The following is a 16,853-nucleotide window of genomic DNA, read 5'->3' on the forward strand; positions in this document are numbered from 1 at the left end:
CATTAAGATGCTAAGTGCCTCTGCCCGGTTTTTCCGTGCAGTGTAGCTCTCGTCCGCTAACACCACACCGCTGATCGGCCTCACCACGCCATTCTATCATATGCACTTCAAGGCTGCTGTGTGCTATTTTAGCAAACTCCTGACAGATCTATTCCAGATTTATTTTCCTAATCTCTGATGGAATGTTCATCAGCACATCCCGTCGTTATATTAGTGGCAGGGAGGGAGAGGCGGAGGAGTCTGCAAGGAGGGCATAAACAGCTGGGTGTAAACAATGTATACTGCATTAGAGTTGTCACTATGGAAAACTTTCATGGACTCACTATCCCTAAATATAATCTCTTCTCTTCTCTTCTCTTCTCTTCTCTTCTCTTCTCTTCTCTTCTCTTCTCTTCTCTTCTCTTCTCTTCTCTTCTCTTCTCTTCTCTATTTATCTATCTGTCTATCTAGATTTGCAAAGAACCTTTAAGTTTTTACCATTAGGTTTCCTTTTACGTACCATCAAATGTTTGAAAAAATAATATATTGTATGACAATGTATATATACATACATACATATTCTGTATCCGCTGGTTGCAACGCGTCCTTGAAGCTACATCACACTGATATTCAAAGCCAGAACAAAGCGCTTCGTCTTCAGCTTATTTTTATGGCTGCACCATTACGACAAACAGAAAATATCATGATGTTTTGTGCATCATTTTATTCACGTTTCCCTGTAATTCAGCAGGACACATTTGGTATCCTCGGAAACCTTGGGATCTCCCCTAGAATTGAAAACAATGTTCTGTGGGTTTGGACAAAGCTCGGCCGCGCTGCATGCATTTGTAATGATGAACCCACCTTTGGGACCAGCAGAGTTGAAGAGGTTTTAATGCACTGTATCTCATGCAGCAGACCAACATATTCTCTTTAAACATGTCAGCTGCTGAAGCCATATTTTGTCATGAACTAAACTGAGCTCCACTGTGACTCCTGTCCGTCAGATTCAGAGTCTCATTCACATTTGCCACTGTGCTTCGCCCTTTGAGTCACAGCTCATGGAAGTGCAGTCCATGAAATTCAATATTTCGGGATGAGTGTTTCTTTGGTTAGTTATGCGAGGACTGTAAACATCAAAATGTAGAAGAATGCCATTGCTCTGTGATGACTCAGTGTTGTTGCAGGTGCATGGAACAAACCTCAGATGCAGTTAAAAAGTAAATGAGTCAAAGGCCTCCTCCATGCAAAGCCACAATGCAGCGCTGTAAATATATTCCTAAAGAATTATTTTAATCTTTGGTTTGAGTCCATCAGCAAGCATATGAGTTGTTGCTAGGACTAGAAAAAACCTAACTGTGTGTGTGTGTGTGTGTGTGTGTGTGTGTGTGTGTGTGTGTGTGTGTGTGTGTGTGTGTCAGCAGCACCAGCATTTTACCTGCATTGCAATCTCGTCTTTGCTCTCTATACTTGTCAAGAATGACAGCACTTAAAGCACTTAAAGCCCCCCCTCTCTCCCCTAGTCTTCTCTCTCTCTCTCTCACTTCTCTCTTTTTTATTTCCTAAATACTTAAAAAACTTAACTGAAGTTGTTCTCTTGGCTACAAAGTTCATGTAAAGGAACCACTACTTAACTTTTTGAGAGCGGCAGAAACAAATCTAGTTTTGTTCTTATTGCCCATGGAATCATATATCATTCTCTAGTGGCTGTGGTCCGGCTTGAGGAGCCCGATGGGCTGCAGAGACTTTGATGCCACTTATTATATTAATTGGCGCATTCAGTCCACATTCTCAAAATTCAAAGCGTGCTCAAATTCAACATTTCTTTCCAGTAGTGACTCTGTTGAATAATAGTTCTTTATCAGCCGGCGTATAAAGAGCAGTCAGTGTCGCTGGTTGAGGCTGAATGGGTCTGAAGAGCTTCTCAGTGTTTTTAATCATGGCCTAAAGGCTGATCTTCAATACAAGTCCTTTAACACACCTCTAATCTTCTCTGTAGTGGTACAGCGAGGCAGAGATTGTGTCTGCATGTGTGCATCTGTGTGTGTGTGTGTGTGTGTGTGGGAGAAGGCAAGGGGGACTTTAGAATCACTTTTCACTTTAATACTAAATGAAAAGGTGCCTACCAAATGCTTCAATTAGGCCTGACCTATGACCCGGGTCCTGAGCCTGGAGCGACAAGGGCTGACCCCGGCCTCGACCTGCAGACCCCAGGCAGCCGGCAGGGTCGGCTCCACATAATGATAACATTGTGTGTTTTATTAGACGTCACTATCACCAGCATTGTTCCCATTAGCACTGCTCAAACAGAATCCACACTGCGTTATTCCTATTGCGTTGGACAGTTAAAATTTGTGCACAAAAGCAAATCTCCAGTTGAGCTACAAATGAGGGAGTCATGGCTCTCACTCCATCATGTGACCAAGTGACACTTTCTGGATCTGGTTAAGAGTGAATAGTGCACAATCGGTTCAAGATGATTTTCAGGTAATATGTCCAACTGTCAGCATTAACTTATTAGAGTTAAATACAGCTTTAACTTTCCATGAGTCCGTTACAGTAAGTCATCCTTGGAGTCTTAGTTCGCTTGATTTTGGCATAAGTTTTTAGTTTGTTTGGAATCATTATTTCCATCTGAAAAGATGTATTGATTGATCGATGTATTGTATTTAAACGTCTTTTCTATGCCTGAGTCAAGAATGTCTTTATGTAATTATATTGAAGTTCCATGCAATTGTGTATATTGTTTTACTGACTTTAAAAGTAAAGGTGCACTATGCAAACTTGTCTGTTAAATGTGGGTTTTTAGATTTTCCTGTCAAAAAATGTGGAATAAGCATGTCATTTGATGGGCGAGTCTACACTCTATAGACGTTCCTTCCACCCAGCTCACTGATACATTACATGCTTACGCCACATTTTTTGTCAGTTGAGTCTGTAGGGTTCTCACTTAAGTCAACCCACTTTTGCATAGTGCACCTTTAACATCACACATATCCAACATGAATACACTTGAGCAATATGAAATATGACAGACCTGTCACAATAGTTTTCTTGGAACAGGGGTTGCTTTCGTTAACATGTTTAAGCAATGAAAACACCTAGAACAGTGGTTCTCAACCTGGGGTCTGGGAAGCCCCAGGGGTCCTTGAGAGGGCTCCAGGGGGTCCCCAGAAAAATGGGGAGTATTTTAATATCACTCTTATTTAATTAAGTAGAAGTTTGCCCATTGAGAGAATCTGTAAGAATGACTGTTTTTCTCAGAGGTTTCACTCTCTTCACTGTTAATCTGCCAGTCTGCAGTAGAGACAGTTAAATAATAATAACTAAATCTTATCAGATGGGGATCCGTGAGACAACTTCTTATCAGCAGCAGACATGTTTAACATCTTAGCAAATACGGGCCCCCGGCCTGATGTGTTTCAATTTTGGGCTCCTTGACACCAAAAAGGCTGAGGACCACTGACCTAAAACTACACAGATGTAGGTGATTTTACTAGTTTCCACTTTTAGTAGATAAACTGATTCATTTGTGCTTGAAACACAGTTTATAAGTTTGTTTTGTTCCAGCAGAGCCAGTTGTCCTTTTATTGTTGAAGTGTTTCAGCCTCTGTGCTGCTGAGCAGGTTGTTTCATGTCTAAAGGGTCAGCTGTCCCTTTAACCAGAAATGGATGGTGAGGTTGGAAGTAATTTGATGTGATGTTGGTGTTATGTTTTGTGTTATGTTTGTGTGGTGATGTGTAAGTCAGTGTGTAGGTGCACGCAGTGTGGGTGAACTCAGATTTTATCAGAGTATGCGTGCAGGCGTGCGGCTCTGGATAGTTAGGTCTTATTGTTTCGAGCAGTTTTGGGCTGTTATATGGATCTAATTTAACAAAACATCTTCGATGGGAGGTGCCCACTTGACAGCACCAACAATAAACCAACTGTGGCCAACCCCCTCTTCCATCCAAACAAGCTTTCAACAAATAACTTGAGGGTTCGAAGCATCTTGGCAATCAGCTATTGAAAGAAGGTGAATCTCTGCTTGCAATTATTTTGAAAGACGTTTCTGAATAATAAGACTTGAGAAGCAGACATCCACATATTGTTTTGAGGGCTAAACGTCTATGTATATTATGTCTTGTGTATTTATGGTTGTGCCACATCTTGACAAAGCTAACAGTATAATAGCTTGCATAAATTAAAGTCATTGTCTGCACCACAGTGAAAAATAGTTCGCGGTTACAAGATTGCTGTGAGAGACGTTGGCGGTTTATGGAGTCAGCAATATTTATATTCCTGGATTTCTTACATGTAAGCTTGACACATAAAATACAGTGTGACCATTTGTGTCGACGCAGAGGATCTCATTATTTTGTGTGTGTTTTGTCTCAGTAATGGCTGTGTGTGAGTGTATGTGCATTTTCTACAAAGTGTTTTCAGTGTAGCACATCTTCTAGCCTGTGGTTAATCTCTCAGAAAACATTGGATTGTGGGTTTACGGCTCACTTGCAATTATTCTTGTTGAAATCATGTTGTTTTTTTTGTTTTTTTTTGTCCTAAATTGTGCTGTTTTGGGGAAATATTTATGATTCATACCCACCCAGAGTTAATTTAGGTTTCTCTGTGGCTCCAGGTGTTACACTTATGAGGCTCTCTATGGTTTCAAAAGCAGACATAGTTTTAGCTCTCCTTTGATATGGAGCTGCCTCCGCCTGCCCTCTTGAGGTTAAGTGATTTCTTTGACCTTGTGCAAAGACGTTGGAGGTACCACTGCTTGTCTGGGAGAGCCGCTTCAAACACATTAATTTCTCAGCACATACAGCAACACTGTCACACTGCTCATTATGGGGGAAAAAATAGCTGTAAATTGTGATTCATTCATCTCCCTGAAAGCAGCGCACAACAGCATTATGCACTGCAAACGTGTCATTTGCTCATATAAATGTATGTTTTTGCTCAACTCAACAGGAAGTTTACTAGCTGGCACTCGCTTTTAAATAACGCGCAGAACAAATGGTCCCCAAACGTCATCAAAAACATCAACCAAAATCTGTCAGCCAGGACTTCCCACTTTGTATGTACAATATATGAAAATGTGTAGGAAAGTGTAAAGAAAAGTGTCTGCCAAGTGATTGAGCAAGCAATTAGGGAGCAGACGTGTCAAAGTCAGGCCACAGTGAGTTTAATTTGCGCTCTCAGTAATGACCTGCCCTGTGTGTGAGTGTGTGTGTGAGTGTGTGTGCATGTGTGTTTGTATGTGTGTGTTTTTGCGGTTTCACTGCATACATATTGGACCGTCTCCCCCTGCTTCTTAAGTTTTCTTCAGATCCAGATGCTTATCAGATGTATCAATAAACACTTTTTTTTTTTTTTTTAAACCCATGTTATTTGAAAGTCTGTTGCATATCATTTTACATCAGCTGCGCAGCATTAAGCAATAAAAGTATGAAGCTTCATGAAGGTAAACAAGAGTAATCAAGATACATTTAGGCCGTGTTTGGTGTCTCACTGGAAAAGATGGAGGCAGCCTCGCCTTCACTGAAGCTGATTTAATCCCCAACAGGCTGGGTAAAGGGAGTCAGTCTGTGTGACCCTGAGCACTGTGTGTGTGGGTGTGGGTGTGTATGTATGTGTATTGGGGATGGTTCAGGGGCAGTGGCAATTTAAACCCCCCAACACACACACACACACACACACACACACACACACACACACACCAAATTATGCTTCAGACTCACGATACCTTGCGGTGGAATGATGAGTGTCTGTGTGCCCCAGGACTTGGATTGTGTGTGTGTGTGTGTATGTGTGTGTGTGTGTGTGTGTGTGTGTGTGTGTGTGTGCGTGTGTGTGTCAGCAGCACCAGACGACCCAGTCTGACCTGACCCAGCCAGGTCTCATAAAGGCAGCATTGAGGCCTGGAGGCCCAGAGACACAGCGCAGCTTTTGTTGCCCTGCCCAAGGTGTATTCCCCCTGGAGGGCGAGCGAGGGATGTGGAGAGAGAGCGAGCGAGGTTGCCCAAACTGGTGTGACTCATTAGCAAGAAAGAAACCATTCCTTGGCTTGGCCGCACGTTATTTTATAGTTTACTAGGGGAAATAAAAGTGTTTCTTTATTTTTATGAATGTTTTCTGCAACCACTCGGCCCGCTCTCCCCCTTTTTCCTCCTTTACCACAATCCGTTCTTTCTCTTATTAATCCAGTTTTCAATATGGGACTAATTAATAGGACACTGCTCACTTCACACACACACATACACACACACACATACACACACACATGACCCACCAGATGCTTGAAGCAAACTCATTCCTATGTTCTCCCTTTCTTTCTTTTCCTCTGTTTCCCTCTAACTATTTCCATCTTTTTTCTCTCTTTTTTTCCCTCCCTGCTTTCAACACTTGCTCTTTTTCCTTCCCTATTCCTTTTATACATCTGGCTTTTATACCAAAGAGATTTTTGGTCTTCGAATTTGATCAATCTAGCAGTGCACTTAAAGTGAAAAGCTGTGTCTGTGGAAGGATCTTCAGTCTCATATTTACTGCTCCATTCTTCAAGGTCAATTGCAACTTGCAATGGTGCTTCAGCGTGTGTGAAAGCTACATGTTTTGCACAGATTACTTGCCCATGAACACAATTAAAGTCACAGAACATCTGTGTATTTTCACGTACGCAGCCTACACGTCCGTGCTTGTATGTTTCTAAGTTCCTTTTTTTTATGCAGACGTGGGCACGCATATGTTTTGTGCGATTTGACTTTCTCACAGCAACGCATGTTTTCAATCACTTTTTGTAATCAATCGTAGCTACACTGTTTACCCGACATGTGTTTGAATGTCTTTGATTTGAGAAGACATGCGTTTTTTCACTCCTTGTGAAAATAGTTGAAATCCAAATAGTTGATCTCAAACTGGCCCTTACAGAGAAGAGAAAAACCCAGCAGAACCAAGCAGTTATATAAAAAAAAAAATCTTCAGTGAGGGAAATTCAGTCTTAACAACAGATCAAACTGACCAGACTTTAAGCTGTTTTATGGGTGTTTGTGTACGTCTGTGCATGTGCAAGAAGGAATAGCTGTTCTAATGAAGTACGTAGAGGCAGAGTAACTGTTAACAATAGAGCAGTGGCAGTATAGAGCTGCCACTGCCAAACTAATTAGCCATCAAATGGATTATTGATGTCAAAACTGATTTAATTTTACATCCCACTATACATTTTTGTGCTATTTACATGTTACATGACTTTTCTAAGAAATGCTAAGATAAATTGCATTACAATAAAAAATGGCATTTAAAATGTCCTGATGAACACTACATCGTCGGAGATGTGTTTGCATGATTAGATTAATTTGCAGATGGGTAAAAATGCTTAAAAAGATTTGTAGATTAAATGGCCGAACAAACAACAGACTAAATATTGACAAAACTGAATTGTAACTACATTGTGACTATAAGTGAGTAGGAACCTTGAGCCACGCAAATGTACGGTGCATAATGTATCTGCTTGATACATTACGAAGTAGTTTCTGTTCACATGTGCATGCACTGTGTGTGTGTGTGTGTGTGTGTGTGTGTGTGCGTGTGTGTGTGTGTGTGTGTGTGTGTGTGTGTGTGTGTGCATGTGTGTGTGTGCACCCTGTAAATTGGCTTCTCTGGCCAGCAGTGAGCCTGCCCCCACATGTGGAACAGTTTACTCTAAATCAGGTATGGGGTGACCATTGCAGCAGTGCTGTAATTGACAGGCAGCAGTGTGTGTGTGTGTGTGCGTGTGTGTGTGTGTGTGTGTGTGTGTAATAGAGAGTGTGTGAGAGTGTGTGTGACTGTGCAGCTGTATAAGTGTGCATGTATGCATGCATTAGTCTGTGTGTGCAGTGGTTAGAGTGCTGCTGCTACTCACACAGTGATTTTGAATGTATTTATTCCTGTCCTGTTCATTTCTCTCTCTCTCTCTCTCTCTCTCTCTCTCTCTCTCTCTCTCTCTCTCTCTTTCTCTCTCTCTCCCAGCCTTGGTCTTTGATTCCTAAGCTGAAGCAGGCCCAAAACAACAAGACATTCTTTGGCTGCACTGTATTTACCGCAGCTCCACCACAGAGAGTTAGACTCCACCCACTCATGAAATCACTGAGGGGGATGAGACAATAATAGAGAAGGAAGAGGGGAGGGCTGCCCTCATTTAGCTTAGTGACAGGGGCAGAGAGGCAGAAAGTCAGTCCAGAAAAAAGCAGAATAATAGGCAAAAACTTTTGCCCATCAGAAACTTGCTGACTGGCCCGTCACCTCAGAAGAAGCAGCAAAAGTTTATTGTGTTGGGGGCACCACTGGAATTAGTAAGTAAATGTGTGTGTGTTGTCGTAAAGGGTTAATTGCGCCCATGTTGTGGCAGGCTGTCCTCTGGCAGGCTGGCTATAGAGTCAGGCTGGCAGACGGAACAGAGAGACCCTTTATAATACAGTTCTGCTGATTGAAATCATATGGCATCGCTTGAAATCATTGCACTGTTTGGAAGGCAGTCAGAAAGCAGGAAAAAAAAAGTGTTTGCCCCTTCTCCTTCTCTATAATAAACTGCCAACTGTTGCATGAGCGCTCTCCCTCGGTTCTTCCATTTTCCCACATGCCTTGTTTTGAGGTGTTTGTGTTTGTAACTGTTTTTGGTTTTTGAAAAGCGGTTTACATCTTTTTGTTAGTTGTACTCACTTTGATTTGACTTTGGGAAGCCACTGAGAAGCTCTGTAAGTGATAACTAGACAGTGGTTGCAATGCCAGTAAGTCATCCCTCCTCCCTCTCCTCCCTCTTTTCCCACACAGGCTGGATCCACGGCGGCCATCCTGCCCAGGCTTCGTCACTTGTCTCTTGGTGTCTCTCCAGCCCCTCCTTCCTCTTCAGCATCCCTCTCATCTCTCCAGGCCCTGCTCGAGGGAAGCCACCGCCTGAGAGGGGCTGAATGGCATCGGGCCACTTCCAGCTCACATCAGGTGCCTGACACACACACAGGACAAGGAAACGGGCAAGACGTCACCTGATATCGCTTGCTTTTTTGAAACTACAGCAGCCCTTGACACCATGGCGACCAACAGGGAACGGCAAGTGGGTCACATGACTGGCTTCCCGCCTGCGGTGTACCCGTTCACCTTCAACTCCATGCGGAGCCACTCCCCCTTTGACCTGCTGGCCAGTAGCAACCTCTTTGGCCGTTTCGGGGCAGACCTTCCCAAAGAGATGGCTGCATTGTGTGAGTACTACATGAAATTTTACATTCCTTTACAAAACCACATGCCTTGATTCTTCAGATTTCCTCTTGACAAACTCCAGTGTAAGTCAAAATAAAGCATTTTTCTTAAAGCCCATCTAAAAATTCAACACACTCAGCCAAATTTCCTATAACGTGCATTTTATAAGAGTCATAAAACAAAAGAAATGAAAGAAATGACAAAGGAGGAAAAGGGAAAAAATACTCATCTGCAGTTTTGTGGTGTAACCAGTGATCTACTTCAGTTAGAGACAGAGAGACAGAGACAGAAAAAGAAAAGAAAGACGAGAGAGGAGAGGAGAAGAGAGAAGAAAAGAAGAGAGAAAAAGAGAGGAGAAGAGGGAGTTTGCTGTGAAAAAAGTGTCCTCAGCCTTCCAGGAAAGCTCGCTTTTTCCATGTGGTAAACCAGGCGGCTGGCAGAGAGCTGGCCAGGCTGGTCGCTCCATTCTGGAAAAGCAGAAAACATAACAAGGTGTGAGAGGGTTTGTGTGTGTGTGTGTGTGTGTGTGTGTGTGTGTGTGTGTGGGTCTGTGTGGGTCTGTGTGTCTATGTCTGTGTGTGTGTGTGTGTGTGTGTGTGTGTGTGTGTGTGGTAGTAGGTTGAGGGGTGAAGTTTGAATTATGTACTAGAGTACACAAGACAGAATTTCCATTTGGAGTCACAGGGGGCGCTGTTGCTCTTCAGTCATTCTTCGCTCCTCTTCAGAGAGACAGGGAGGCACAATGACAGAGTGTTGTGGGACAAAATAATGAAGACCAAGGGCGATAGTTTGTACAGCTGAGAATATTGTGTATTTCTAAAAGGAAAGGGTTAGGGTTAGCACTTTAACAGCACTTCACGTCTACTGGCCCCTTTGAATCACATTCCCATTCTCCATTATCTTTGTCTTCCTCTCACTAAAATAAGCTCTTGCCTGAAGTTCAAAATAGTTTTCCCACCTCGTTCTCATTTCTTATTCCGTCCATTTCTTTTTTCTTCTTTTTCTATTTTTCCTTTCTCTGTTTTATAGTCATTATAATGTTATTGTTATTGCGGTGGGATTACTTTGTTTTGTCATCAGTCAAATCACCATGACTCGGACTCACTATGACTTACACTCCTTCCTATTTGTTACATGTAACATTGGTGTCATAGGAATTTCAAGGAGTTCAATAGTGGCTATAAGTGCTATAATTTGCTCTTACTGGACGTGGACAGTGATAGATAACCGCATACTGCGTAAGCATACTGCACCGGTCACAATACATTATCAGCAGGGGAGGATAATATATGTCCATGGAGGAGTAAGCAGTGGACACAGCGGTTTTTCATCTTTTCTGTAGGGAGGCTGTAAACTGTGTCAGTATCATCTGATATATCTGATAGTCTTTATTTTTCATCTATCGCCTCTCTACCTTCTCCAGAGCTACATGAAACACTGAGCTAAGTTATTGCAAAAAAGAAGGAAACCATTAACAACTGTGGGTAGGTGGTGGGCAGTGGAGAATGTAAAGAAAATGCTGAGATCAGCATGAGTGAGATACCAAAATAATAATGACCACAGCGATGATCAGTTCCTCCTGGATTCTGTTTACTTCCATTTTTGCCTGAGTTGATCTGTAGTAAAGTGTGTGTAGAGTGTAGAAACATGTTTGATCTTCACTATAAAGATCTATATTATAAAGATCTATATACAATAAAACACAAGTATAGGAACCATTTGACGTAGTTCAACCGGAACAAATGTCCAAATTGAATTTTGATGATTTGCCATAATCCGCCATAATAATGAAAGCTAAAACAACCAATATCAATTCATCTGATATGTCGGGATCTTTCTGCTCTTTAAACGCTGAAAGTTCAGATCAAAGAGGTGCAGGTACCAGCAGGTAAAACACATTAGTGCGTTTACATGCACACCAATGTCCTCTTACTAATGGCTGCTCAGGTTTTCTACACCTTAGTATGTGCGCGCGCACACACACACACACACGTTTTTGAAACAAACATTTAATGCAGAGACAAGTTTGTGCAGTCTCTGACATCTGCAATACTGCTATAGGAATACCTGCTGAGTACACCATTACTCAATGTGTGTGTGTGTGTGTGTGTGTGTGTGTGTGTGTCTTTGTGTGCATGGAGATTTGCATGGAGATAATCTGTTCATTGAGCAGCTGTTATCTGATGATCTCTGCTCATTATCTCTAGTCTTCAGACCCAACAACGGGGGAATTTACCACACAATCTGCACTCAATATGTGATTACATCTTTAACCCGCTGCCCCTGAAACTGATATAAATACAGAGACACGAGGCTCCGCATTCTGACAGTCCCCATGTAGAGGACAGTAAAGACAAATCCAGAGGACCCGAGGCACTGTCATTGCTGGAATTTCTGCCAGGAAGTTTTGAAACCTCATAACGTGTATTTTTAAGTTTAAAATGAAATGTGTGTTTACAGCTTCTTCCTGTAGTGTCACATCTTGTGCTTTCTGCCTCCTCCTATGGTGATAGAAAGCTACGTCTAAATACACACAGGACACACTGAACTCGGTGGTCATTTGCTGACCACGCAGGAGAGCAGAGTGGAGTAGATTATAGGTTTTAATGAGCGTTTTGCCAGATAGTGAGACTTGTCGCTCTCAAAGCTCACTTTCTGGCCTGTGTGGCGCTAACAAGCATGAACCTTGCATCACAGCACATTTCTATGTCACCACTGGGGGAGGCAGAAAGAACAAATGGGACATTTCTCTTAATCCAAACAAACTAATTACAAAGCAATTTAGCATTACTGTTTTATTTTAGTTTTTTTAATGCATCACATATTATCTTTTCACTGGAAATTTCTGTTGCCCCAGTCACTAGTTAACACATCGCCATTATTAAAGTGTTGCTTTATTATGTGTGTCACTTACAGGTCACTGTAACCAAAGACCAGCCGATGTTGCTGCAGTTCCCCCTTTGGTGCATTCACACACTTTATACGATCCAAATTCTCCCTCCAGTGACCAAATGTGTTTAGTCTTTTATAGGCTTTAAAAGCACTGGGATCGGACAAGACCTGGACAGATGTGGGATACTCTTTCTAGCCAAGGTTTGCCTGTCCAGCACTTCAGTAATGCAGGAGTGGGCTGTATGTTAAATGGAGGCAAAAAAAAAAAAAAAATCTGTATTGGAATGTACTGCCTATTCTTTTATTTACAGATGTATTAAAACAACTTTTAGGTCTTAAACTAAAGGAAAGTATTTGCCTATAGCTGGATTTGATATTATTGTTATTCCAAGATTTTTTTTTTTTGCAACATTTTCAGTAGTGTTTTTTTTTTTTTCCTCATGACATCTGGATCATTATTTCTGTCTAAATCAACATCTTTTTTTACTTATGAAAAGAGAAGAGCCCTGTTTTACTACTAAGAAAACATCATGATATAATGAGGAAAAGTAGAGTATTTTTCCACAATGGAACCCCTCTGAAATTTTTCTACTAGTCACATCATGTTCTTTGTAATGTTTTGAGTGTGTGTGTGTGTGTGTGTGTGTGTGTGTGTGTGTGTGATATTAGTAACTTGAACCTAAAGGCACAGAGCAGAGCTTGTGTGTTTTTCTTTGTGTCTGTCATCACAGGCACTCTGTTTAAGCGCATACGCACACAGGCGTGCACGCAATTGTGTGTACATTCAAACACACACGCGCACACATGCACACACACACACACACACACACACATTTCCATTGCCTGTCTATAGGCTGCACATTCCTACACCCGTGAATATAACAAAACGGCGATCTAGTGCTCCTTGCCTCACATTTTGTGACTCTAATTGTGAGCTTACTGATGACCGCAGCGAGTCTTGTGCAAACATCTGAAGCTGGGCTGGAGGAGTTGCCGTTTCGAGAGATAGACAGAGAGAGAGGGAGGCCATTGTTCTGCTCTGTGTGTTTGTGTCAGAGATGACGACAGGATGAATAGCTGAAGAACCTGATTGTGAATAGCTGTAATGTGACTCGCTCCTCTTATGAGTGTGTGTGTGTGTGTGTGTGTGTGTGTGTGCGTGCGTGTGTGTGTGTGTGTGAGAGAGAGAGAGAAGTCCAGTGCTGTAAATTTCAAAGACCAAGAACTTGCCCAACCAAAAGGAGCGAGAGCAAGCTCAAGTTTTATTAGAGTGAAGGAAAACGGGACACCCTCTTTCCTGTTCACATTCCCCCTCATTTGTGTGTCTCCTCAGGGCCGGGACAGGGGGCAGGGTGCTGCAAGGCAGGGAGCTGAGTGTGTGTGTGTGTGTGTGTGTGTGTGTGTGTGTGTGTGAAGGGGGGGTAATTGTCTCAAGGTGTGGAGAGAACACAGCAGGCTGAGATTGTGCAGCTACACTCCCTGCAGTGTGTCATTGTGCTGTGCTGTGTGTGTGTGTGTGTGTGTGTGTGTGTGTGTGTGTGTGTGTATGTGTGTGTGTGTGTGCGTGTGTGCGTGTGTGCGTGCACAAAGGGGGGTTGGACATGGTGAAAGACAGGTAAAAACGTTGCTGCACTGCAAAAAAAAAAAAAAAAAAAAAAATCACCATTTAAACAAGTCATTTAGTCTCATATTCAGGGTTAAAATCTTTCTCTTTAAAAAGAGAAACATCTGCCTGTACCTGGGATGCGATAATCCCACTTGTTTCCTGTGCAGTTTCACTTGTTTCAGGAATTTCTCTGGGAACAAGTTTAAATATATTGGAACAAGGCAGAATGAGTCAGATCACGGCTCTAGTATCAAGAGAATGATCCCTAATTCAAGAAAATTCTGAATAAAAGTGGACTGGTGTTGGAAACAAACGGTATTACCTCATTCTGGTGGCAGATTTTTCCACTTGTTTTGAGAAAACACTGAACATGAAGCTAAATGACTTGTTCAGATGGAGGTTTTTTGCAGTGTAAGACTGGGGAGGGTGGTGGTGGTGGTGGTGGTGGTGGGGGGTCAAAGTGTGATTATGATTTGCTGTGTTATAACAAAACGGCACATAAACACGGGCAGGGGGACAAATACAAATAAGCAAACAAACAAAATGGGGAAACAAAGGACAAGGAGAAGAGGTGTAAGTTGGGCAAAGCACAGAAGAAGAACACAAGGCATTCAGAGCCACGGGCAGGAGAAGTTGGGAAGTCAGTGTGTGTGTGTGTGTGTGTGTGTGTGAGAGAAAGGGGTGTTAGAGCCCCAGTGGGGGTTTCTTCCAGAGTTCATCCCTCTTGAACGGGTAGGGAAGGAAAGGGAGGAGGAGAGGGAGGAGGGTGAGGTATCCAGACTCTGGGGCAGTTTGTTGGCCCGCAAGAAGAATCGCGGTTTAGTGTGACTGAAGTATCCAATAACCTCCGGGCGGCTAACTAAATCCATTAGAACTGAATTGAAGAAATTGAATTAGTTGGCCACACAAGCCAGATCAGGCGGAAATAGAGAGAACCTTTAAGAGAAAAATAAAACCTCATGCAAGGTTGATGGAGACAGACAGAACGATAGGCAGCATGATGAAAGAGCAATGTGGGCATCAGGAATCAGCCACCTTAAAATTAACCCATTAAACTCTGATTTACCCCTAATATTCCCATGAAGTACACCTTCAAAGTTAGAAAAAACTCCTTATCGTTTGAAAGTGTCACACACATATTCTGGCTCTGCTGGTTTCAGCTATATCCTGCTTACACCGGGTGAAATATTCAAACCCGAGATGCCACTGTTTCACGGCTGCACAGTCGAAAAATATCTTGTGCATCAATTTATGCACATTTCCGTGTAATTAAGCAGGGCATGTTTGGGATCTGTGGGACCCTTGGGATCTCCAGTAGAATTTACAATAAAGTTTTGTGAGTCTGAATAAGTTTGTCCATGCAGAATGCATTTGTAATGACAAACCCCCCAATGGGACTGGCAGAGTTAAATTTTAAGGCTGTTTATTTTGTGGAATATGTATGCGTGCGTGCTTGTGTGTGTGTGTGTGTGTGTGTGTGTACCTGTTCCAGTGCTCAGTCAGGCCTTGGGGAGACACTTTAATCCCGCTGTCCTTCTGAAATGAGAACATCCATTTACAGTGAAAGCTAAGAAAGTCGTGAACAGACAGCACAACTAACTTATCTGTCCCTCAGCACCTTTCATTCTCACTCCCTCCAGGCGCAGTTAGGTGGGATTCATGATTTATGAAAATGGATTTTGTACCTTAAAGGTGACAGAGCTCTGCTGCACGTATGTTTGGGAGTGAGGCAATGTTCCCTGTTGTGGAAGAACAAAAAGAAAGTAATGCAGAGGGGGGGGTAAAAAAAAAAAAAGAAAAAAAGAAAGAGACCGGTGAGGGGGTGAGACGGGTCGTGTTTGTTTTCATTTGCAGAATATGAAATATGAAGAGGCGAGTTGGAGAGCTGAAGGAGAAACTAGGGAGGGAGAGAAAGTTTGTTGTGTGTCCAATCACAGACAGGGTCCACACCCCCCCACTCGACTCTCAAGTCCCTCCCCAGCTCGTCCTCCTCAGCCCCGCCTCCTGTTGCTCTGCTCAGAGAACATGCAGATAGTTGGCTCTACAGTGTCATTGCGCCGCTGAGTGTGTGAGGCCCTGAGCGCTGGGAGAGAGGGTTAGTGGAGATCAGTTACAGCAGACCAGGCGAAACACCCGGACAAGCAAGTGATCTGGGAAGAGAGGGGCGTCAAAAGGGGGGGGGACAGGAAAAGCAGTTAGGGTTGCAGAGCAGAAAAGACAGACACACATAGGAGGGAGGAATTCTGTCCATCCAGGAGACTTATCTGCAAGAGACAGGGAGAGGGAGAAGGAGGGGGTGCAAGTGGCAGAGACAGACAGACAGAGAGCACCTGGACCAAACTCCCCCTGAGTAACTCTGAGCCTGGAGGATCCCGTCCCGAGCTACCCTCTCTCTGGCTGAACTCCTGTAAAGCTGTTAGCTCACGACAATAGCACAGGACTCTTGTTGTGTTGCTGTGATTTGAGAGGAGCATGTTTGACTGCGTTGAGGCTCTGGGGCTGGCCCCGCGGCCCCTCTTCGATGTGTCCAACCAAGGCTCCTGCATGCTGGGCAAGGCTACCCCCTACTTCTCCGGCCTGGACCCCTTCGCCTGGGCTGGGACAGGCAGCATTCAGTGTAAGTGCTTGCTCTACCTCCTCATCCCATCCATCAGAGTGGTGGCTGTGTGTGTGTGTGTGTGTGTGTGTGTGTGTGTGTGCTTATCAGAGTCCTGGTTTTGTTATCATAGAGCTCTCTCCACAGGAAGAGTCAGATTCCATTCGATTCTGTGTACTCATTCTCACCCTCCAGTTTGTTTGTTTATGTGCTTAGTGTGTGTGTGCTTAGTGCGTGTGTTTTCATTATGAATGACTTCACATGAAGGACAGCTCTTTTTAAACAATATGGGACCTGACCTCGCATCGCATTTGCAACCCAGCACGCAAAGTCAAAACAGCATTGACAGATTTGGAGGGCAAGCCGGTGCTGGAATCACATGGTTGTGATAAATAAGGAGAATGTGATTTGTGTCAACAGTAACTCAGATAGACAGACTCAGGCATTTGCACACATGTGGCTCTCCAAAAAAAAAAAAAAAAAAAGGGAAATGCAGATATAAATGGACAGACACTTTTCATTCAGATGCACAAACCTTCCACCTCCAGCCGGCACCTCGCTGTGTC

At 43.1% G+C, this 16,853-nt stretch overlaps 1 protein-coding gene across 2 annotated transcripts in view; it reads left to right on the forward strand.

Annotated features, from left to right (window-relative positions):
- The window catches only part of LOC115358830 (retinoic acid receptor gamma-A-like), a 34,687-nt gene that overhangs the window by 1,281 nt on the left and 16,553 nt on the right, over positions 1 to 16,853 (forward strand). Inside the window, exon 2 of one of the 2 annotated variants that reach the window (XM_030050897.1) lies at positions 8,771 to 9,195. In XM_030050897.1, the coding sequence (XP_029906757.1) occupies positions 9,027 to 9,195 (169 nt within the window). In that variant the 5' untranslated portion in view covers positions 8,771 to 9,026. Of the gene's footprint in view, positions 1 to 8,770; positions 9,196 to 15,898; positions 16,309 to 16,853 lie in introns of both variants that reach the window. The other variant, XM_030050898.1, reaches the window with a different exon arrangement.

The sequence above is a fragment of the Myripristis murdjan genome, chromosome 5, assembly GCF_902150065.1.
Source record: "Myripristis murdjan chromosome 5, fMyrMur1.1, whole genome shotgun sequence".
NCBI classification, from domain to species: Eukaryota; Metazoa; Chordata; class Actinopteri; order Holocentriformes; family Holocentridae; genus Myripristis; species Myripristis murdjan.